Raw genomic sequence first — 23,511 nt, 5'->3', positions numbered from 1 at the left:
ATTTCTGCTGCCAGTAAAAACTCCCAAACATCTGGTTTATAAGATTAGCAGATTTAGATTTGTAGTTTTAGCCCCCAACTCTTCCCTGATTTTCAATCTGCCATACAGCACCGATGAATCAAAGATTTTTAAAGTGACATTGCTTTATTTGGTGTTTCCACTGGTTTTAATCCACTGGTCCATTTAGGAGGAGGACACCGCTATGGATAATTCAGCTGACAGTAAAAACCTCCTGAATGACTGACTCTGAAGAAATCCAAACCAGAAGCTTATGGCAATGGTGGTGAAGACAACAACTCCCATAAGCCCACACTATTTCATTACATCATCCAACGCTGTCTTTTGTTATTGTTTTGATTGAGAGACCCATAGCGGCAGAAGTTACATACTGTGAGTTTAAGCCATTATAGCGTGCCCCTTGACTGATTTAAATCTTCTATATCCCTCTGAAGTTCTGATCTTCAGATCCTTTCATATCTAATAAACCGACACTTAAAAGAGCACAAAACTAATGTCTTCATTAATAAAGATGAATAATTCTGAGTGAGGGAACAGCTGTATTTTTACATGAATATTTAGTCTTGTGTGACTTGAAAATCTTGACAAATCTTAGGAGGATGTGATGGGCTAAGTGTGTGAGCAAATCACAAAGCAAATTTACAAATCTACTCATTAATGAATCAAAAATGAGCAGGACTAAGTATTTAGGAAGCTCAGGCAACTGCATGAACAAAGGAAATACTTGAGAAAGAAGGACACCGAGTCTATTGATAGCAGGTGCTTCCATGCAGACGGAGTCCCTGAGGAAATCAAGCAGTTAATGTGGCATAATGATCAAAGTTATTTAATGATTGGCACACAGACATTGTCAATTATGTTTGCTGCCATGTTTTAAGTGAAATCAGTACTATAGAGAGGACTGACCGGGAGATGACTTGAAAGAGGTGAAATAACCTGAAGAAATCTACAGCAAGTATTTGCCTCTGACTTAGGATCTCTAGATATCTAGGAAAGGAAACAGCTCAGCAGTGAAAGAGACTTGTTCCCCCTCTGCTCCTGAGTTCTTACTGCACAGTAATACCACCATCTGCTGGTCACTGTTTTACATTACACCATGTTGTCCCAGTTGTTGGGACTCAGATCATTCAGGGTGGAGAAGACCACATGTTCTTTTGTTCTACAGACGAACGAAGGACCCTGTGAACAACATTCCCCACAATCCTCAATTTTTTACACCTGATGAGTACATCCCATACACACCCTTACTGACCAAGGTGTCACCATACAGTGAAGCCAGCTGTGCCCCTCTCTCTCTTCTCCTTGCTGTGTGAGCAACAAGGCTCCCAGAACCAGGTCAGCACAACTGCTACCTGGAGCCTCTTCTCCTCCTGGTTCTCCAAGAGGCAACAAGCCTCTCTCCTCTTGGACCTTCTTCCAGGAGCAGCAAGGCTCCTAGCACCAGGTTTGCACTGAGACTGCTACCCAGAATACCAGCTCTCCTGCTCACAGCAGACTGCTCCACTTTGCTCTTTCTGAACAGCAGTGACGCGAGTGCCTGCTTAAGGAACCAAGAGTGAACAAGTTTAATTCAGTGCCAGCTGCTACGACACCAAGTCTGCAGCTGAATCCCAAGCAACAGGAGCAACAGCAGAGTTAGTGTGGAACAACTAATTCTGCAAGAACAAAGGAGCGGCCAGTGGCCTCCTCTGCAACACCAAAGCCACACAGCTGTAAGGACTTGGCTCCACTAGGACGTCACACAAATTATCTGGACCTTGTGAAGACAACACAGGGAAAGACCTTCTCTCTTTTAGTTCTAAGGCCTGGGTAGAGTTGACTGGGTATAACCCTTAGTAGCACAGTGTAGCACAAAATGGCTAAACACATGATTGTTGACTTTGTTGATGTACATGTACTGACCTAGTTGATGTATCTGAGCTTTGTTGTTATCTGTTAATGTTACTGGTTAGCCCCCCTGTTAACTGACGCTTATATGTCCACACACATACATGTAGCCCAGTGCTAGGAACTGCATGCAGCTAACCCTCTTTTTAACCTGGCACCCTGTGACTACCTGAAAGTCACACTCTCCCTCCCCCACATGCTATGTGGTCTCAGCAGCCATCTTTGTGCCTGCTCTCTTGAGTAGTTTCTTTGTTGACCACAATCTTGTGGTAGCTTTTTCAAGGTCATGTGGTCACAGCAAACATTTTGACTCAGCCATCTTCCCTTTGTTTGTGTCCCCACACACAGACACACACCTACCTGTAGATAGTAGATTAGACATTGTATGTTACTTAGAACCTAGTAAATAAATGTCTTTTACGTATATCTACTGGTGTCTTTAAAGTTGCACAAAGAACCTTACTTACACTTGATGTGGTAACTTTGGTTGTAGTTATCAATTTAATTATTATTAAAAGTTCCAAATCAACAGTAATCAGTTTGAGACTGCACAATATTGGCTATCTTTCAAAGTTTAGGCAGGTGCCCCCGAGGATAACTCTAATTAATTTTGGAGTTATTATTTCATATTAATGTTTAAATATGAATATTTTATTGATTTTTCCCACATTTTCAAGTGGCCATACTGACCTCAAGAAAGTTGCCAAAACTACACACAAACTATAAAAAAATCTAAAGCAGTCCTGGTTTTGTCCTGAAGAGTCTTCAGAGTTTACAGTCCTTTCAGTGTGTGCCAGTGCGTGTTGTAGCACTCTGTAATGTGGCCAACTGGTGTCTTCTTATGGCAGTGCACACTTCCTTCCCCCTACAAAGCCAGCATCTTTCTTTGCCACCTTCTGAAGAAGTACAGTTTGTGTGTAGCCTCTGAGTCGGGGGGGTGGGGGGGGGGTGTATCTTGAAACTAGCCGTTGATATGTAGACACAGAGCCTTTGCCTACCAGCTCTACAACCAGTGCCTGCTGGAACTCCTTCCTTCACATTGAAGGTCCGCCTACTTTACTGACGTCCTCTGCCAGTCTAATTAGCCCCATTGCAGTTTCATAATTAACCAGAAATATTTTACTTATTTTAAATAGTTAGGATAAACCCTTACTTCACTGTAGAGTTGTGCTCAGCACATTGATTCACTTAACCCCTCTGTACTGCTTGCTCCCTTTCTCTCACTATCACTGACACACACACTTACATAGGCGAGTTGACAACCAGCCTGTGTGTTAGATTGGCAAAAACCACACCACACACCTGTTTATTTGCAAATGATGTGGGGAAGTCAGGTCTGATCACAAGTGGTCACTGGAGATGCATTTTAAAGCTAGTTGTGAACACATGTACTTAGAGTTGACCAATTGTGATCAGATCACTGAAAACGCATGTTACACCATGTCCTAATGCATAGTGTATTAGTATGCATGGTGTATTAGCATGCATTACGGCCATTGTCTTTCAAAGCGGCAGTACTCATTCAGTTTGTTGGCTATATGCAAGTTGTTAATGGAGTGAGGGGCTTTAGGTTTGTAGTTGGTGATCTGTCTGAGCCCCTTCCAGACAGAAGCAGAGTTGTTGGCTGAGAACTGGTGAGGAATCTTTTTTCAGTCGTTAAGCTTCTCTCACCACCTTGCTAAACCTGTACTTTGACTGTTTAGACCTGTCTTTTACTTTACAAAAGGGTGATGATTATAAAACTTCTTTCCATCATCCAAAACATTGTTGATCATCGTTTTTCTCTCAACTCATTTGTTTAGTGTCTGTATGGAATCAGCTGTTGTCATGTGACAAAACTCTGTATGCTAGCACGAGACAAAAATGTCAGTGGTCAATGGAATTCAAATTGAGTAATTTTTATTCAAGAAAGTTGCCAAAATGAAACTTGCACTTGCTGAAACTATACACACAAAATATTTTTAAAAATCTAAGGCAGTCCTGGTTTTGTCCTTAAGAGTCTGCAGAGTCTTTACAGTCCTTTCAGTGTGTGCCATGCATTGTAGCAGTCCCTTGCTGCCACGAAACACAAGGCCACATTACAGCTCCTACAGCCGACTGGTGTCTTCTTATGGCAGCGCACACACTTCCTTCTCCCTGCAGAGCCAGCATCTTTCTTTGCCACCACCTGTCCCTCTGTGAAGTAGTGCAGCTTGTGTGAAGCCTCTGGGGCAGGGGGTGCGATATATCTTGAAATCGGCCGCTGATATGTAGACACAGAGCCCTTGCCTGCCAGCTCTTCAACCAGTGCCTGCCGGAACTCCTTCTGGGTCAAAGGAGGACTCCTCTGGCACTGCTGATACAGAATGTAGGCGTTGACCACAGCAATATCCACAAAGTGGTAGAAGAAAGCCCGGTACCACTTCTTGGTCTTGTGGATAACGCTGTGGTATCCTGTGAGGGCATCAGACAGGTCTACACCACCCATATACTGGTTGTAGTCCTTTATTGCAGCCGGAATAGGGACATCAGTCTCCTTCCACTCTCCACCTGTCTTCACCCTCTTCTTGGCTGTGTGTCCACTGTAAGCCTTGTGGATAGTGGAACAAATTGCTACCTGTCGAGTGTCCATCCACTTGACAAAGAGCAGACTGCTGTCCCTGATCCACCTGATGGTACCCCGTGGAGTACCCCTGGTGAAGTCATTGGCCTGGGTTCTGGGGAAACCATTTTGATCAGGTTGGATGGTTCCACAGGCTCCAATCTGCTTTGCAAGCAGGTCCTTGAAAAGATGGGAACTAGTATAAAAGTTATCAACATAAAGGTGATAACCAGTCCCCAGGTTGTCAAAGTCCATGAGGGACATCACGGAGTCGTAGCTGTGGCCCTTCCTAGAACCAGCCGACTTTCCCTCGAACACAGATAAGTTCCAGGTGTAGCCTGACTCGGAATCAGTGAGTACAAACAGCTTGTACCCGCACTTTGTGGGCTTGTTACGAATATACTGCTTCAGTCTAGTTCGTGCCCTCGATGCCACCATCCTCTCATCTATGGAAATGTTCTGTTCCGGCTGGAAGTGAGCCTTGCAGGCGCTTACAATGCTCTGGTAGAGGGGCTTGATTTTACTGAGCCGATCATAATCAGGTGTCCCCCTCTTAGCATCATTGTGTGCATCAGCTGTGAGGCTGCTCATGTGGAGCGCTCTGCAAATGACCAGAAACTTGTTGCGGGAGATGACAGATCCAGGAAACGGCAAGCCATAAAAACGGGACCCGTTCCAATAATCAACAATTCCCATGCATTTTACAAGTCCCATGTACACAACTATGCTCATATATGATAGAAAGTCCTTGACTGTGATCTTCCGCCACGCCTCTTTCTTCCCCTGCTGTTTCTGATGTCCATAAGCATTGGTGTTTGCCACCAAACACTTCAGCACAGCATCTGTAAAAAATAGTTTGAAGAAGTCCAGTGGCGTCTTGGCAATCCTGGTGGCTTGCTGCGGTCCCGGCTGCCTGAGTGGCTTGAATGTCAAAGGAGGAGGCTCCACGTCCTCATCCTCAACAGTCTGCCACTGCTGTTCTGGGAGGTGGGGGACATGATGAAACCCAGATGGTCTTGGCAACCTTCCTCTACCTCTAGCCTGAGCACCTATGGCAGTGGGTGTGGTGGCCGCAGCGCCCCCTGATCCAGCGGGTGTAGGAGTGGAGGCAGCGAAGAACAAGCGTCGTCTCTTTGATGAAGATTGCTCTTTCTCGGGCTCCCAGTCTGGGCTGCTGTCCTCTGATCTACCAAACAAATGTAATGCACAGTTAGCAAAATATCCAGTTCAGTATTACCAAAGCCCACACACATAGGAGTTATAGTGTAACTGTGAACTGTGCATGACTGGATATGTGTCTTTTATCATCAACAGGGACACAGTAGAAAGTGACAACGCTTTCACCAGCATATAGTCTAAAATTTAGACTATATGCTGGTGAAAGCAGTATTATTATTTAGACTCTAAATAATACCTAGTTGACTAGCAAATTAGCCAGCAGATGAATTAGTCTTGGGTAAGATGCCCAGACGCTCAGCTGTGCTAACTATACTAACTGGAGAGCATGCTTGCCTCAGTTATGAAGCATTTTCAAGGGAGCCTGATTCAGATGCTTTAGTGTCAATTAACATGCAACTTTTAAGTTTCTTGGTCTGTGGGACATCTTCTTTTGATCTGTTCAAAGTGCTAAATGGTGCACTGAATGTATTTTCTTTGTAATTAAAGAATAAGAGAGTAGTGTGCTGTCTTATCAGAATCAGAATCAGAATCAGAATCAGTTTTATTGCCAAGTATGTTTTCACATACAAGGAATTTTTTCTGGTGATTGGTGCAATTGATCAGCAATTGATCAGCAATTGATGAGGCTAATAGCAGATGGGAAGAAGCTATTTTTGTGGCGAGAGGTTTTGGTCCTGAAGGACCGCAGCCTCCTGCCAGAGGGGAGTGTCTCAAAGAGTTTGTGTCCAGGGTGGGAGGAGTCAGCTACAATCTTCCCTGCACGCCTCAGAGTCCTTGAGGCGTACAGGTCCTGGAGGGACGGAAGATTGCAGCCAATCACCTTCTCAGCAGAGTGGATGATACGCTGCAGTCTGTTATTGTCCCTCTCCGTGGCAGCAGCGTACCAGATGGTGATGGAGGAGGTGAGGATGGACTCAATGATGGAGGTGTAGAAGTTCACCATCATAGTCCTTGGCAGGTTGAACTTCTTCAATTGCCTCAGGAAATACATCCTCTGCTGAGCTTTTTTGATGAGGGAGCTGATGTTTAGCTCCCATTTGAGATCCTGTGCGATGGTGGTTCCCAAGAATTATTTGCAATAGTTACAGCTTACTTATTATTTTACCTCACTGAACATATTAAACTTTTGAACAAAGTATCGGTATCGGCGATACCAGCTTGGATATTACTTGGTATCGGATCTGAAGGGAAACCAGTGGTATGGCGCATCACTGGCAAGAAGTAGTAAATATACAGACAAAGTCAAACTAGATGACAAAGCATAATTTAATTTCACAACTGCAAATAGTACCACATAGTAAATATACAGAGAGCAAAAGTGAAGACAAGAAAAAATAGGGTTTTTTTTTTACTCACCCGTCTAAAACAGCGTCGATGTCCTGTTCACAGTCGCTCTCCGAGTTGTACTGACTGTCTTCACTGTCGTCGGACGAGTCAACGCTGAGCTGCAGAGACTTGGCGGCGGACCCGGGGGACCTGGAGGACCCGGGGGACCTGGAGGACCCGGGGGACCCGGGGGACCTGGTCCGGGCTTTCGCCTTGGGCATCGCAACGTTTTCTAAATGACTAAAATGCTGCAAAGTCTTTCTCTCTTTCTCTCTCTTCACTCCGTCGTTTGTTTTCTCGCAGCTGCCTCCTCTCTGCCGCCCTCCCTCTCTCCCATGGTCTTATCATAGATCCATGCTCTCTCCTCTTCCCCTCTCGGGCTATTTTCTTCTTCTTGTGTTGTTTTATGGCGGTTGGCAAAGAGCGTTTAGAGGCGTTACCGCCACCCTCTGAAATACAGCGGATCTTCTTCTTCTGCTGCTGCTGCTGCTGCTGCTGCTGCTTCTTCTTCTTCTGCGTCTTGTTCTTCTTCTTCTTCTTCTTCTTCTTCTTCTTCTTCTTCTTCTTCTTCTTCGTGTGTCTTGGCGGATCGCAAACCAGCTTAAAGGTGCATACCGCCACCTACTGAGAAAAATAAAATAAAATAAATAAATAGAAAAAATCTAAATAAATTAACTATATCTTGCAGCGTTGTGGATTGGATCTAGTGAAGTTGTGTAATTTAAGCAAATCAGGGACGTCTACGTAATCGCCGCATTGGCCGGTGGATAGTGCCAGAGTCAGTGGAGACTTGGGTTTCCATACAGTCTCAACTTAGGATAAAACGTCTGTTTAAAAAGATCATAGTCTTATAAAGATGATTATCTCCATAGCTGAGACTAAAGCAGCTTCCACTGAACGTCATCACCTCTTACAACAATTAAAAAGACTGAAAAAAAGATACAATAATGAGAAATACCGTCACAATTGCCTCACAATGCTTGTTTTGTGTCACCAACAGTCCATACCTCAGAATGATCACAAAATAAATAAGTAAAAAAATGCAACACACACACACACACACACACACACACACACACACACACACACAATAATAATGCTAATACTTTTTGTTATTTTGTTTCTGTTGTATTGCTGGTTATCAACTATAATACAGTCTCATATAATATTTATATAACATATAACACATAACATTCATCCTTTAATACAACCCAAAGAGAAACATGATCATTTGACTTAACTTTGACTTAAGTTTATAATATTATTGCAGTATGTTTATTTTCCATCTGGTGATTACTCATCAAGCACATAAATTCTGATTCATGTGATCCGGCTCTCACAGGCTTCACAGCTTGTCTGTTTAACTGACATGAGTTTCCCATCAGAGGTGTCACCTCTGCCACGCCTCCCGCGACACTTCCTCTGCAGGCATCTTTTTAGATGTGTAGGTGTTCAACAGTTTTCACATTGAACCACCACTCCACAGCTGCGGCGCTCCTCATCTAGTCGTGTTGTTCTGCTCTTCTCTACTCTCTTTCTAACTATAATGATAAGGGGTCACACAGGTGGATGGTGTCTCTTCTTCCTGGCTGCTGTTATTCCAGGTCAGTTTGATGATATTCAAATGTCATTTCACCCTCAGATAAAAGACAATAAACTCTCTCTATAGGTTGTTCTTTGTCTCTCTTAATTCAAACAGTGCCACTGTATTACTGTTGTTTTCAAATGTATCTTCCGTTTCTCTACATGATAGTATAAAAAAACTGTTTTTGATATTTTGAACTCTGAAACCAAAACTTTTATGTCATAGATCAATGAATATAAATGTATGTATGTATATATATATATATATATATATATATATATATATGATGCCATGCAACTACTGTTTAATGAAATCTCCCGTTCTGTAGTTATCATCCATTGGGATCAATAATGTAGGGAGTGAACCTGTGATTGGGACATTTCTAATGATTTATTATGGTGGTGTTCATAATGCTGTTTTAACTTTATGGAGTGCAGTACTACACTTTCATGGTGTCAGTGCTTTCAGTGCTGTGTAAATTTCTCAAATTCAGCAGGTCTGGTTTCCTGTTCCACACAGTGATCGTTGCTTGTGTGGTCTCTAAGGGTCCCACACTCGCTGTCTTCCTCACTTTGTGGTTTAAGCGATCACAGCCAGTTTTCATATGATGTAGCACCATATCGCTGCATCCACCAGTTCACTTTCAAATCTCTTTGAAAGAAGGTTTTTAAAAAGAAAGAAATTGTGAATGAAGTTTGGCAGCAGCTTTCAAGCATAAAAAAAAACAACATACGCCATTATTATGTTTTTGTAATTGTGATACTTTAGTGTAATTCCTGTAAACTGTAGACCAAGGTCAAGACATTTTTTCTATAATAAAATATCCAAAACTATTTTCAGCTGCTTCTTGTTAAGTAGACAAAGCTGAGAACAAACATGTTAGATGTGATTTTAGATGTGATGAATATTTGACAGCTCAAGATTCTGGAAAAGCTTTGAGGACAACTACCTTATTGGCATCCATCCTGCAGGGGCTCCAACAGCCCCAGATTCACTGGGTCTCAATGACTTACATATAATTTGATTAATTACAAATTTCAATATCAAGTTGATACTGCACTTTAACCTGACCGTGTCTTTTAGAGGCAGTGTTGTGTCAAAATCCAATGTTGTGCTCTAATGGTGAATATTCCTGATTACAATTTTGTGCCATAAAGCAAGCAACGGTTTTCCTACCAAATCCACCATGTTGAGACTTGTTTATAAACTTTGTCTAGACCTTGTTATAGAAATGACAGTTCTCTTCCTCCACCAGGCGCCCACCACTGGAGAAATGGCAGCTCTGTTCAGCCTGGCTCCGACTCTGAGGCTCAGATCTATCGGCCGGTCCTGCAGCCCTCTGAGGCCATTCCTCAAATAGGTATACACACAGTCACAAGACGAGATTTATTTCAGAAATATAAACAAAAGCACCAGTTGCTGGTCCACTAGCTAATCTATTGCTGAAGGAATCACAAAGATGTTGAAATAATGGCATGAGTAGTGATGGAATCAAGGCAATTTCAAGTGTGGCAGATGATGAAGAATGAAAGTGACGAAACAAAACATTTGGAAGTTACAGATAATGATACTTGCCAATGTAAAACTCACATTACAATTGGTTCTTTACTATCTGTGTTTGTTAATGCATGTATGTGTGCACTTTGTTTGCACGTGTGTGTGTGTTATGCACAGGGACCTACATGCTGAAGAGCCTTACTGGGAAACCCTGCATCAAAGCCACAATGGGAGCAGAGTACATTGTCAGCGGAAAGAAGGTGGAAGGATGTGACTGGCTCACACTGTGTGTGTGTGTGTGTGTGTTGCATTTGTCAGGGTTGTCAATTTATGAATAGTGCATGTTTCCCTCAGTGTGTATGGATTAGTTTCTTCCCTTCTTACACCTTTTTGCAGAGTGTATATTTGTGTCAGCGTCTCTTTGTGAAGAAGATATAGAACTGTCATCAGACAAATGTTGGTTTAGTGTCACATTTTTGCACAAATCAAAGAAGAAAGTGAGGAGAGGTGATGACTTGTGATACTGTGCAGTGATATAAAGTAAGACTTCTCTGCTGTATGCTCACAGAAGAACTGGTATTTCAGCCTGGACCCCTGCAGGGTTAATGTCAGCGGGTTCTGTGAAAAAGAAACCGCTGTTCTCTCTCTCTCGCTGCCAGACGACGCTGCCAGTCTGCAGCTCACCTTCAGAAAGGTACACACACATCTAGAGACAGAATTGTGTGTCTGACAGAACTGTGTCTGCCTGCATTTTCCCCACTTCCCTTTACAACATACTTCATATACTCCTGTGATAAAAAAAAAATTATTGGTTTTTGCAACTCAGGTTTAAGCATCAGCTTATTACAAGACTGAATAAAGTTCAAGTGCAAACATCACATAAATAGTTTGGTCCAAAAATGCCAGAAAATATTCAGCATTTCAGCCATTATGAAAATAAGAGAGAGCAAGATGTTCCAGTGCTAGAAGGGCTTTAAACATGTATAAAATAGTCACCTTTTCTGATCATCGCATGATTGGAAATTCAGCTATGCCAAGAAAAACAGACATTTCACCTTATAAGAAAACGTTTCACTTCTTTTGCTCTTTATGGAATGTAATAATTTGCGTAGGGCTTTAGTGAATACTTCAGGTTCACCTCTAGATCAAAATGTTCACAACATGTGATGAAATTATGTTTGGAAAAATGTGTATCTGTTCACGATTCTAGGATTTCTAAATCAAACTATTCTGTATTTTTCTCCCCAGGAAAAGGATATTTTCTACATCAGCAGGCTGACGGCTCATGTGTCTCCTGTGCCTGTTTGTCAGAGATGTGCCAGTAAGACCAGAGTGAAAAAGAGAGGACAGACAGTACAAGCCTGTTTCTGTTTTGGATTCTGAGAAATAATCTACAACTGTCTCTGTTTTATATCCTCTTCAGATAAGACTTACTCTGGCATGCTGGACCATGTCAAGTTGTTCGCAACAGATGATGGCCAGAGCTTTAGGTGCAAATCTGAGAATCTACTTTTGATGTCCTCTGAGCTGATGATCAAGCTGGTCCCTCTGCAGATGCAGGCCTTCACTCTGCCCGACGGACACTATGGAGCAGGTGACTGAGCTGAACATTTGGGTTCCACAACTGGAACTGAACCAAGATGTTAAGTGAAAAACCTGAGGGGTCATGAGATAAAGATAGAGAGATGCAGTTACTTTTAAGATTTCTTATTGGACAAACCACTGATCAGGTTTTTTCATATAAAAAATATATACACATTTTCATATCTATTAATTAATTTAATCATCCTCCTTCTCTGTCTTGTTTCAGAGGTGGAGTGCTGGGCTGACTTTAAGGAACGACTCATTCCCATCATCATCGGGGCCATAGTGGTGGGTCTCATCCTGATCGCAGTGTTGACCTTCCTGTTCATCAATGATCGCCGCAGACAAGGTTACGACAGGCTCTGAGCTCGCTGTGACACTGAATGCAGATTTACTCCAGCTCAAAGAATATTTTCTACCGAGTTACTTTTACAAAAAGTTCCCAAACTTCACCTCAACTTATACTTGACTTTTTTATTTCATAAATGTTTCTCATAACAAGCAAACTATAAATGCAAATTATATTTTTAAATGTATTTATTTAACCATTCGTTCATTAACTTAAAGGTTTTACATTGTCATTTGTATTTTGTATGAACCAGAATTTCATTCTTTTTTTTTTTTTCTGCTTCCAGTGATGACTTTTATTCCCTGAATAAAAACTATTCACTGTTGTAATATTCAAATTTGTTGTGTTTTCAATAGTTATTAAATAAAAGGAGAGGGGGCAGAAAATTAGTGATTGAAACTTCCATTACACTCGCAAAACAGATGAACCAGTCAATTCAAGTCTTATATTTTTATGAGTGTAGTTATTCATTATTAATTGTAATTCATCACCGGAGTGGATGAAAAGACAAGGAAAGCTAAATAATAATAATAATAATAATAATGATAAAATAAAGCAAACAAATTACACATAGCCCCACCTCTTGTGTGACCCATGAAACACCTCCCTCTGCTGCCTGTTTGTGTTCACTGCCGCTCCCTCCACACCTCCACATCAACTTTTCTCATTGGCTGCCGACGCTACGAGTCCTTGGAAAGGTCAAAATTAATAATACCGAAATTAAATAGCGTTTGGCAGTGCGTATTCGTGCGTGTGTGACACATAAAAGTCCCAGATGTTTATCTCCGACTTAAGTTGAGTGGTTAGCTGTAATTATTGTAATTCCAAACTAACTATTAGTGGGTTTAGTAAATTACCACTTCGCCTTTTCCACATTCAGCTGGTCAGTTAGCTAAGCTAGCAGCTAGCCTTAGCAGCTGGTAGCTATGGCTGCAGTTATCCTGAGCTTCCCCACTCTGCAGGGTCTGAGGATATTTACACAGTGAGTACATCAAATAGTGACATGTCTGTTCTTAAACAGGCTGCCCCCCCCCCCCCCCCCCCCCCCCTTTCAGAGAAATCTGCACCACTGAGATATTTAGCTTGTTTTAAAAGTTTTTCAAGCGGACCAGTGTTATCCTACGACTGAGCTAACCAGATAAGATACACTTTTGTAGCTAAGATTGTATATTACCCACTGATGGTCAAGATGGCTAACTTGGACAAAATCACGCTATTTCTGAACTCAACGTCAGCCTGTTGATAAAATGTTTTTCATTCTGCGAAATACTGGAGATACAGATAAGACCCGAGCAAGGTTAAATAAAGGTAGCAGTTAGCATGGCTAATGTTGCTGGTACAACATGCACTTGTGCCACTACTATTCATTGGCTTCTATCAAATGCAGCTCGGTTATGTAGATTAGGTTTCTCTCTATAGTGACTGGAGCTGCTGTTTCATGAGCACTTCGTTCATTTCGCCTCTGCCCTCCACAGCCATGAAGAAATTTGAGTGCTGCTGAAGTTATTGACTCCTCTCTCTTCTCTCCATTCTTTCAGAAAATTATCATGGACCAAAAGAGGCGTGAGGCTCGTCTCAGGAGGTGAGTGAAGGACGTGCTTGTTGCAGGATTGTTATAAGAAATTATAATAGCAATTGCTCTGCTGGCAGCAAATTTAAATACTGAAGTGACTATAGCTGGCTGTAGAGTAATGTGTCAACCTGTAACCTGCATTTACACAGGTTGTATCTGTGAGCCACTACTTCACACCTAGGATGATAGGGCAGTGATAGTTGCAGGCCTTTTAAGTCTTTCTGCGCTTTTTTTGGTTGCACTTACTATTGCTTTAATTAGTGAAGCAACAATATGTGTTTATGTAATTTTAAATATAGCATCTGATTTCATGTAAAGAGCATTAGATGTCAGTTGTAAAAACTTTGTTTCCTCTGTGTCCTCTCCAGGGGTGGGAAGGATAGAGAAAGTGTTGATTGCCAATCGAGGGGAGATTGCGTGTCGTGTGATGCGTACGGCCAAGAAGATGGGCATCCGCTCTGTGGCGGTGTACAGTGACGCAGACAGGCAGTCCATGCATGTGGCCATGGTGAGAAATTTCATACATTTTTCTCACCAAAAAGCTGCGTCTCTTATAGTGTTATCAGGTCTCTGTGTTACTCCCCACTTTCTACAGAAGCTTTAATGAATACAATTAAACATCAGATTGTTTTTTTTAATCTGCCAATATTTTTTAAGCAGTCTGTGTTTGCTTTGGTTGTTTTGTAGGCGGATGAAGCCTACCACATCGGTCCTCCACCCTCCCAGCAGAGTTACCTCTCTATGGAGAAAGTCTTGGAAGTGGCCAAGAAGTCTGGATCACATGTGAGTAATCCTGCTAAAAGGAGAATTCTTTAAACCATTATAATAAATTTAGTTTATAATGTTAGTACCAAGATTATCATCTTTAATCCCATTAGCTATTCTTAAATTTGCACAAATTTATTATTACACCTAATTTTTCTGAAATCTTGTATGTGTGTTTGTGTGTTTAGGCGGTGCACCCTGGCTATGGCTTTCTGTCTGAAAACACAGAGTTTGCAGAGGCATGTAAACAGGAAGGCATCATCTTCATTGGGCCACCTTCCTCTGCCATTCGAGACATGGGCATTAAAAGGTGACACATATGTGTAAAAAGTAACAAATTATTTATAACATCTGCCCAGGACTTTGTGTAATCACGGCAGCAACAGAACAGTTGAATAGAAACATAAATAGAAAAAGGATAAGGCAATAATAACACTGACTGACTGTCCTAATTGACTGATATTGATTTGTATCCATTTTCAGCACATCCAAACACATCATGTCAGCTGCTGGGGTGCCAATCATTGGTGGGTACCATGGAGAGGACCAATCAGATGAGAGGCTGCAAGCGGAGGCTGCTCAGATTGGATACCCTGTGATGATTAAAGCAGTGCGTGGAGGAGGAGGAAAGGTGAGAGGATGTGACAAAATTAGTATAACTTTTACAGATTAAGTTCATAAAACTAATTCTGTTTGTGTGTGTGTGTGTGTGTGTGTGTGTGTGTGTGTGTGTGTGTGTGTGTGTGTGTGTGTTTAGGGGATGCGTATTGCACGCTCAGACTCAGACTTCATAGAGCAGTTGGAGTCAGCAAGACGAGAAGCTAGAAAATCTTTCAACGATGACGTCATGCTGGTTGAGAAGTTCGTAGAGGACCCCAGGTAACACTCACCAACTAACTGCCAACCAGCCAGTTCTGCTGTGTTGTTACTTTTACCTATGTCTCATAAAAATCGTCCTTTAATTTCTCTCTGTGTGTCTCCTGCAGACATGTGGAGGTTCAGGTGTTTGGAGACATGCACGGTAACGCTGTCTATCTGTTTGAGAGAGACTGCAGCGTCCAAAGGAGACATCAGAAGATCATAGAGGAGGCACCAGGGGTGAGTGCACGATGGTGGTCACAGAAATGTATCCTGTATCTGATATCGACTTCTAAAAATTGTTGTAAATTTAAAGTCTGGCAATTAAATCAGTTTCATACGTTTGGGTTTGCCGCATCTAGAAAATGGTCATCATGGGAAAACAGCCTGTCAAACCAGAGTTTGCATTATATCTGTTCTACAAACTCAAGTTTAGCTTTTAGTTAATACTACTAGTTTCTTTTTCTTGGAAGAGGAGACACATTAGCATCTTTCCACTCACTATCATGGTGACAAAAGCTAGAAAAGTTGACCTGTGTTGGTAGGAATTACTGCTGCATTTGTGTTAGTGGTTGACACAAACATTTTGAGTGATCATAGCCCTGAGTGTTTACACATTTCTATATGTGTTTTTTTTTTTTTTTCAGCCTAATATTAGTGCCGAGGTTCGCAGGAAACTCGGAGAAGCAGCAGTTAGAGCAGCGAAGGCTGTCAACTATGTAGGTGCAGGTAAGACACATAAACACCCACGCACACCTGCACACACCGTCTCATTCTCTCAGACCCAGAACACACAGCTGAGTGTATGGGCATCATATTGTTTGTCTTCCTGTGTAGGCACGGTTGAGTTTATAATGGACGCCCATCATAACTTCTACTTTATGGAGATGAACACCAGGCTGCAGGTGGAACATCCTGTCTCAGAGATGATCACTGGAACGGACCTGGTGGAGTGGCAGCTCAGGGTGAGAGGGGAGGGACAGAGAAAAAGAATCTCAATAAAAATATGTTGTGCGCTTGGATTTTTTCCTCCGGTGGTTAGAAGTTTTACTGACAGAAACTTGATAATATTTTGTGATAATCTCCTCCAGGTGGCAGCAGGGGAGCGCCTGCCTCTCCTCCAGGATGACATCATCTTAGGGGGGCACTCATTCGAGGCTCGCATCTATGCCGAGGACCCAAACAACGACTTCCTTCCAGGGGCAGGGCCTCTGCTGCATCTCTCCACCCCTCCAGCAGACCAACACACTCGCATAGAGACTGGAGTCAGGGAAGGTAGGGAAGAGAATGATGACAAGTTAAAATAGATCTCTGGTGAATACCCTGCAGAAACCATAACAGTGAGAGCTTGTACAGTACTGACTGATCTCCATCCATTTATCCAATTTATGCAATCACATCAACACCAGTATAAACAGTAGAAAATGTATCTATTTATGTGACTGCTTCAGTGGAGTGTAGATAGTGAAGGATGAGCAAGGGACAAATACAGGTGAATACCATAATGTAAAAGCACTGGGAGCTTTATAACTGACATAGTGTGTGTGCGTCTGTGTGCGTCTGTGTGTGTGTGTTTGTTTTCAGGGGATGAGGTGTCGGCACATTATGACCCAATGATTGCCAAGCTGGTGGTGTGGGGAGAGGATCGATCAGCTGCCTTAAAGAAGCTGCGCTACTGCTTACGACAGTATAATGTAAGACACACACACACACACACAGTCAGATGGTGCTTTTCATGTCATGTAACGGAACTTGTTGTATAAATGTACTTACTAAACTTGAAGCCCCTATGTGTAGTGTTTGATTTAAATTATACAAAAAAATAAATGCAAAAAACTGTAGAAATGATGGCTGTGTGTTTTCACTTTCTTTGCATCCTCTTGTCTGCATCTGTCCTCAGATCGTGGGACTGAACACTAACATAGACTTTTTGCTGAGTCTTTCCGGCCACCCAGAGTTTGAGGCTGGAAACGTGACCACCAGCTTCATCCCCCAGCACTACGCTGACCTCTTCCCCACTCCGAGAGCTCCCTCCGGGGCGACGATCTGCCAGGCGGCCCTGGGTCTGGTGCTGCAGGAGAAGAAACACACGCAGGAGTTCACACAAGCCTCCGCTGGTGAGAGGATAATATCTTCCTTTGAGAAATGATTTGCATCTATTTGACCTGAAAAATAATACTATACTAAGTGTACATGGTGTGTGTGATTTTCAGACCCCTTCTCCCCATTTGGCTCTAGCAGTGGCTGGAGGAACAACATTGACTTTAACAGAAATATGACGCTACAGGTGGGAGACAAAAGTAAGTACCAGTAGTACTGTACTGCCCCCTAATGTACAGGAAGAGAGGGAAGGAAGAGAACAGATGGGAGGAAAGAAAAACTTTATTTTTTTAGTCTCTCAAAAAAAAAACATTTTATTGTTTTGAATATTTTAGAGCAATATTAATGACAAGGATGACAGTTAATTTGTATTAGATTAGTTGAAGAACTGATATATTGTTTTAGCTTTAATAAGCAGATACAGTTGGGGTCGGCTCATATCTGTGGATCTTTTTCCTTTAATGACTGTTTGAATAATTAAGTTTAGAGCTGGTCTGGTCTGTGACAGTTTGTTAATGAACTCACATTAATTATTCAATGTTTTTATTAAAAATGTCACTTCAAGGCCAAAAATAAGTCCAGTGGCTGCTGCTGTGTCAGTGTGATGATGATGATGATGACGTTCAACTACAGACTTTGTGTTTCTACTTTCTTCACAACCTTTCCTGCCCATGAATCCGAAAACTTCTTTTGCAAACATTTCTTGTCTGTGTCTCCAGAAGTCGATGTGGTCGTCAAGTACAGCAAAGATGGAAGCTACAGTATGCAGGTGAGCATTTGCACTGCATCACTTTTAAAAATCACAGTGTTTTAGTTTTTTTTTTTTTTTAATGTAAAATACAAATTCTGTTTTACAAATGAGCAGATCAGTATTTTATTCACATTTTAAATGTATTACAAAAAAGTAAACAACTATAAAAGTAAATACAAGAAGAGAAATGTACCAAGTTATTGATTATACATTAATTACATAACTGTAAAACCCTTTATGGAGTGCTAATAATATAACTAGCAGGGAAAATGGTATCAGGAGGTGAACCTGTGCTTCCTCTTTCAGATTGGTGAGGAGGTGTACCATGTGACTGGAGAGCTAGAGGTTGAGGGTGGAGCTTCATTCCTGCACTGTTCTGTCAATGGAGTGAAGTCTCGTCCCAAACTGGTGATCCTGGACAACACGGTCCACCTGTTCTCCATGGTATGTTCCTCACACTACTGTTGATATTAGAAACACAAGCTGAGTGAATTGACTACTTCCTTTATAGATACATCTTCCTTTAGTCAGTTAATTTTTCATTTGTTAACAATATAAATTTGGTGCAATTTAGAAGCAGTATTTATTTTAGGGCTGCAACTAATGTGTTTCGTCCATAAAATGCAGAAAATAGTGAAAAACAGGTCATCCCAGAATCCTGGAAACCATCATCAAATTGCTTGTCAGTCCAAAACTCAAAGATATTTCAGTATCACATAAGAGTAAAACAGCAAATATACATATTTTAAAAGCTGGAGCCACAGAGAATTTGGCACTTTAGCTTGAAAGATGAATGAAATCTTTCTCAAATCTAAACATTGTACACTTTAACTGGGTGGGCTTATGCAAGTGTGTTTCTTTTTCCAAATGAAAGAATATGTGAAAGCTGCAAATTCATGTTTTCCCCAATCAATTTAAAGAGAAGTATACTTCACCCGTCACTGCACAAACTGTTATCTTTCATGTCTGACTGGGGACGAGTGTTCAACATCTGACATGAGGGGAGATTAAAGCCTGTTCAGACCCTCGTACTTCATCTGTGTGTTGCTGACATCTTGACATCTTTACTGCAGGAGGGAAGCTCCCAGATGTCTGTTCCAGTGCCCAAGTATCTGGCTGGTGTGAGCGGCTCCGGGTCTCAGGGTGGAGCTGTGGCCCCCATGACTGGAACTATAGAGAAGGTGAGTTTGCTTGTATTAACAAATAAGGTGAAAAAGTGTAAGTCAATTTCATTTCTGTCATGCTTAAGGGAGCTGTTTATTTTGGTTTGGAAGACTTTAACCATCATATTAAATAATGAATTGTAAATATATATATATATATATATATATATATATATATATATATATATATTTATTTTATTTTGTATAAGTATTTTATATAACACTATGCTGGTACAATAGAGAAAAGACATAAAAATAAATATAAAATATTATAACATGAAAGTTTTTAGCAGGGATTTAAAATGTTCTGATATTGTGAAGTATTTAATCTTATTGAGTTCTGTTGGAGGGAAAACAAAAAGGCCTTGAACAGACAGTGTATAAGCCTTTCATTTGTGGAGTCTAATATTACGATGTCCTAACTGTTGCCTGTCCTAAAATATAAAAATAATGGACAAGGTACAGGAGAGGGGAAAAAAACACAAGTCACAAGTGTTGTTTTGTTTTTCAAGTCCATTATTTTCTATATCAGGAGACTTTAAAACACTTCTTCTCTTACTACATAGAAAGATCTGCCTACATCTCATGCTCTTCCTCAGTAGATGGATTTAACAGCTAGTCTGACTCTCACATGTTGACTTGTGTTTGTTAGCTTCAGAGTTGCTGGTGGACATATTTTTGAGCTTTGCACAGAGCCTGGCTTCCTGCTGACCCCTTGCCTCCTGACTCCAGCTTCATCATTAGAGTTTTATCCATCTTCTCTTCTAACTCTCAGCAAGAAAGCAACTCACATGCACTTAGCAAAAAAGTGAAGTTCATGTTTTCAAGGTCAAGAATAAGTTCCAATGCTCAGTATTAACGTGCAGGTAACTGCACTTTAACTTCATCATTGCTTCATACCAAACAAACCTAATGATGATTTTAATGTAGTGTGAGAGGCTGTAGTATGAGCACTATAATACACTCCTGCTGATACAGGCAGTCATTGAGAGGCTATCCTATGGCCCCACCTTGTCAATTGGTTTTATTTATGAGGGCACCTCTGAGTTGATTCTTGTTTATCTGAAACAAACTGGCAGCTGGTGTAGTGATGCTGAAGCAGAAGTGATTTAGAGCAGACACGCTGCCGTGTTCTGAACGAGCTGAAGACTATTCAAAGCTGCCTGACCAACAAATTTAAATAGACAATGACATTAGTATAAAGTATTAACAGCTCTTTGTTCTTGAGGTGAACAGACTGAATATCCTCTGTCTGAACAAATAAACAGTGCGGTGTATTGTGTTCAGGTGCTGGTGAAGGCCGGAGATAAGGTGACTGCAGGAGACCCGCTGATGGTCATGATCGCCATGAAGATGGAGGTGAGTGACTCCTGCTGGCTCTGCCTCACACACGTTCTCACCTCTGACCAGTTTAAATGGCAGGTACACACACACACACAATCTCTGCTGGGTTTGATCTGTTGTTTTTTTTCCTCTCTGCAGCACACAATCCGTGCGCCCAAGTCGGGTGTGATTAAGAAGGTGTTCTTCAGCGAGGGCTCTCAGGCCAATCGGCACGCTCCCCTGGTGGAACTGGAGGAGGAGGGGGAGGATAACGGGGACGGCAGCAGCCAGTAAACGCATCTAAACACATGTATAAGCAACTGCAAATACACAGAGACAGGTAGGAGAGGCGGGACTAGTTACTGTGACAACCGGAGCATCCAGCATTAGATAAATATTTCTTAAAATGCAAGTCAGGACCTGAATCATGTGTTGGGAGCGAGCCTGAGATGAATGCTGTCTACCTGGGTACCCAGAATGCTTTTAGGAAGGTCAAAAACGGCTACAGTGACCTGAAATGTTCCATGGTTGAACTGGAGTCAGTGGGTAAACACCACAAAGATCTGTAATGTACAGTTGCCTTTCACACAACAAAGTGTTGCCTTCATGTTGACTGTTATTGTCCGTTTCTGCTTTTCTTTTTTGTGTTTATATTTTTGTTATAACCGAATCGTCCTCTGTGTTTGCAAATCTTTCTTGTTTTTTTTCCACGTCTCTCCTCTAATGTGACGGTTTCTGTCCGTGGTGTAGTGTTTCTTGAGGACTGTGGGGAGCTCTGTGCAGTTTAGTTTAATGCACTTCAATGATGTAGATTGCTAAGTCTCCTTTCTATGCACACTGTGTGTACTTCTTTACATGAACACAGTGACAAAACTAAATCTATGAGAAAATATGAGGCAGAAGATATCAAGTAGGTGGGAGAAATTTGATGATAAAAACTGGCAGAATTAGACTTTAGTGTATTAAGAATAGTTACTGATAACTCTGGAAAAATATGTCTCATTTACATGATTTAAAAAAATCATCCTCATCCCCACATGTTGCATTAAGACTGGTTTGTTTATTGCCCAGACTTTATTGTCACTGCCCAGTGAAAACCAGGACCATCACTACATTTCTTACATTTACAGAGAAGATGAAGGCTTTCACTCTCATTTACAAGATGAGAAAACTCTCCTACCACTTGTATATATTGTAAAACTGACAACATTTAAACATGCATTGTTACTAAGGTTAAGACTGAGACATATTGAAGCTTTGTGGTTTTCAGTGAGCAGTGATGATGAAAGAAAATAACACTTAATATATTTTTATTGTGGGGAAAATGTTTTGTATCGGGGGTTTGCCTTTCGAAATCCAGACTGACTTAAAACGTCCCTTAAAAAGAGGATGTTGAGGAGAGTGAAACGTGGCGCCGAGGAAAGAGGCAGTATGAAATGAGAGGCAGAAAAACACTCCGAAATGACCCTATTCCAAATTATTCTGATACAAAGTTGAAATCACATTTGCAGTATTTTTGGCTCTGGCTTCAAAGTAACCCTTAAAGGATGAAATGTCGGTCAGAGGCAGCTTTAAACAGACAGATGGTTTTTGCTTGTGTGTAAATCCTCCATCAGCACCAAACAGACGACGTGAACTTGACCTGTTTCTGCCGATCACTCTGTTCTTACTAACTGTGTGCTTTGAGGCCTTGTAGACTAAAACACGTGTTTATTTCCTGGATTATTTGTAGATATGACAGGTGATTTTTAAGAAAAAAAAAAAGATGATAATGGACTGGTCAGATACTGTAATAAAGTTTTGTCAAAGTACACACAGCCCCATGTTATGTCATACTTGATGCACTTTCCGAACGCGTATGATTTTTAATCTTTTTTTATTTCATTATTTTGGCTGGTTGTCCTTCTCATCAGGGCTGTGAGGGTGTGTGCAGACTGGGACTGACTGACTCTCCTCCCAGCCTCAGCCTGAAGGAGGGTTGATCTAATCACAGTAACTGCAAACAGCTGTGTGGCTGTGCAGAGCCCTCACTGTGTCGCACGGTGTGAAAATGCCTGTGACACAACTCGTACGAGAAAATGGCAGAGAAATATGGAAAGCTGTTACTCAGTGATGCTCTCTGTGTGTGTGTGTGTGCGCGTGCCTCCACTGAGGATCTAAACAACCTCCACAGTGCAGCAGGTAAGCCTTTATTAGATCAGGGAGGTGTTGCACCAAAGTGGTTGTCATCATATTAATGTGTTAGCATTATTTGTGCTGTATTTAAATCAATTTTCAATCCATAAAAAAAAGAAAAATCTAATCAAATAAGACATGAGATATTAAGACATGAAACTTAAAGTTGGAATAATCCAGTTCATTTTAACCTTAGCACATTATTTTGAAATTTTCTTTTGCAAAGCTGTTTTTCAAAATAAGTTTATTTCACCTCAGTTTTATTAATTAATTGATCCCACTTTTATCACAGTCCAGTTAAACTTATTACTGGATTATTCCACAGTTTCATGCTTTAATATATGTATGGGCCCATGTGATTATTTGTGATATTTATGATATAATGTGTTATTTATTATTCAGCAGTTTGGGTCCATATATAAAAAAAAAAAACAATGGTGACATCTTTAAATTCCTTGTTTCTTGGTCCAAAACCCAAAGATATTTAATGTAGTTGTAGTAAAACAGAAAAGTTTTAAATCCTCCCATTTGAGAAGTGAGGACCAGCAAGTATGTGGCACTTGATAAATGACCTAAAGAAATAATCAATAATTAAAAGTCTTGATTCATTTGTTTGATTATTGGCTGATTGTTTCAGCCCTACCAAAGTAAACTTTAAAGTCAAAATAGTTGAATAATTAAATTAAAACCTTCCAGCTTGTGAGTCAACATATAAAGTTGTTGCCTGAACTTTAGTTGAACACGGATTAGTTGCTGCTCTCACTGATATAAACTCTGTTGTTTTCTCTCCCTCATTA

At 41.2% G+C, this 23,511-nt stretch overlaps 3 protein-coding genes across 4 annotated transcripts; 2 read left to right on the top strand and 1 right to left on the bottom strand.

Annotated features, from left to right (window-relative positions):
• Window positions 1-3,787: 3,787 nt before the first annotated feature.
• On the bottom strand, window positions 3,788-7,561 carry LOC139626155 (piggyBac transposable element-derived protein 4-like). Its single transcript, XM_071486395.1, has 2 exons — window positions 7,022-7,561; window positions 3,788-5,672 (listed from the first exon to the last, which is right to left on the bottom strand). Exons 1-2 carry the CDS (start codon window positions 7,210-7,212, stop codon window positions 3,917-3,919), a joined length of 1,947 nt encoding a protein of 648 aa, XP_071342496.1. The 5' UTR covers window positions 7,213-7,561; the 3' UTR covers window positions 3,788-3,916.
• An 884-nt stretch (window positions 7,562-8,445) lies between these two features.
• Window positions 8,446-12,403, top strand: lamp3 (lysosomal associated membrane protein 3). Its single transcript, XM_071486400.1, has 7 exons — window positions 8,446-8,595; window positions 9,832-9,936; window positions 10,251-10,333; window positions 10,642-10,767; window positions 11,322-11,394; window positions 11,497-11,667; window positions 11,884-12,403. The coding sequence occupies exons 1-7, from the start codon at window positions 8,538-8,540 to the stop codon at window positions 12,021-12,023; spliced, it is 756 nt and encodes a 251-aa protein (XP_071342501.1). The 5' UTR covers window positions 8,446-8,537; the 3' UTR covers window positions 12,024-12,403.
• A 287-nt stretch (window positions 12,404-12,690) lies between these two features.
• Window positions 12,691-22,352, top strand: mccc1 (methylcrotonyl-CoA carboxylase subunit). 2 transcript variants are annotated; one of them, XM_071486393.1, is made up of 19 exons: window positions 12,691-12,988; window positions 13,545-13,588; window positions 13,948-14,087; window positions 14,267-14,362; window positions 14,533-14,654; window positions 14,828-14,975; window positions 15,102-15,223; window positions 15,331-15,442; window positions 15,850-15,931; window positions 16,040-16,167; window positions 16,294-16,477; window positions 16,787-16,896; window positions 17,103-17,319; window positions 17,416-17,502; window positions 18,022-18,071; window positions 18,360-18,497; window positions 19,127-19,234; window positions 20,504-20,575; window positions 20,699-22,352. In XM_071486393.1, exons 1-19 carry the CDS (start codon window positions 12,933-12,935, stop codon window positions 20,831-20,833), a joined length of 2,151 nt encoding a protein of 716 aa, XP_071342494.1. In that variant the 5' UTR covers window positions 12,691-12,932; the 3' UTR covers window positions 20,834-22,352. The 2 variants fall into 2 exon arrangements, with proteins under 2 accessions (XP_071342494.1, XP_071342495.1); XM_071486394.1 differs by lacking the exon at window positions 12,691-12,988 and adding an exon at window positions 13,128-13,314.
• The last annotated feature ends 1,159 nt before the right edge of the window (window positions 22,353-23,511 follow it).

The sequence above is a fragment of the Trachinotus anak genome, unplaced genomic scaffold, assembly GCF_046630095.1.
Source record: "Trachinotus anak isolate AG129_WGS33_773 ecotype Australia unplaced genomic scaffold, CSIRO_AGI_Tana_v1 ptg000010l, whole genome shotgun sequence".
NCBI classification, from domain to species: Eukaryota; Metazoa; Chordata; class Actinopteri; order Carangiformes; family Carangidae; genus Trachinotus; species Trachinotus anak.
The sequence above is the reverse complement of the archived record's forward strand: the minus strand, read 5'-3'. Positions and strand labels throughout refer to the sequence as shown.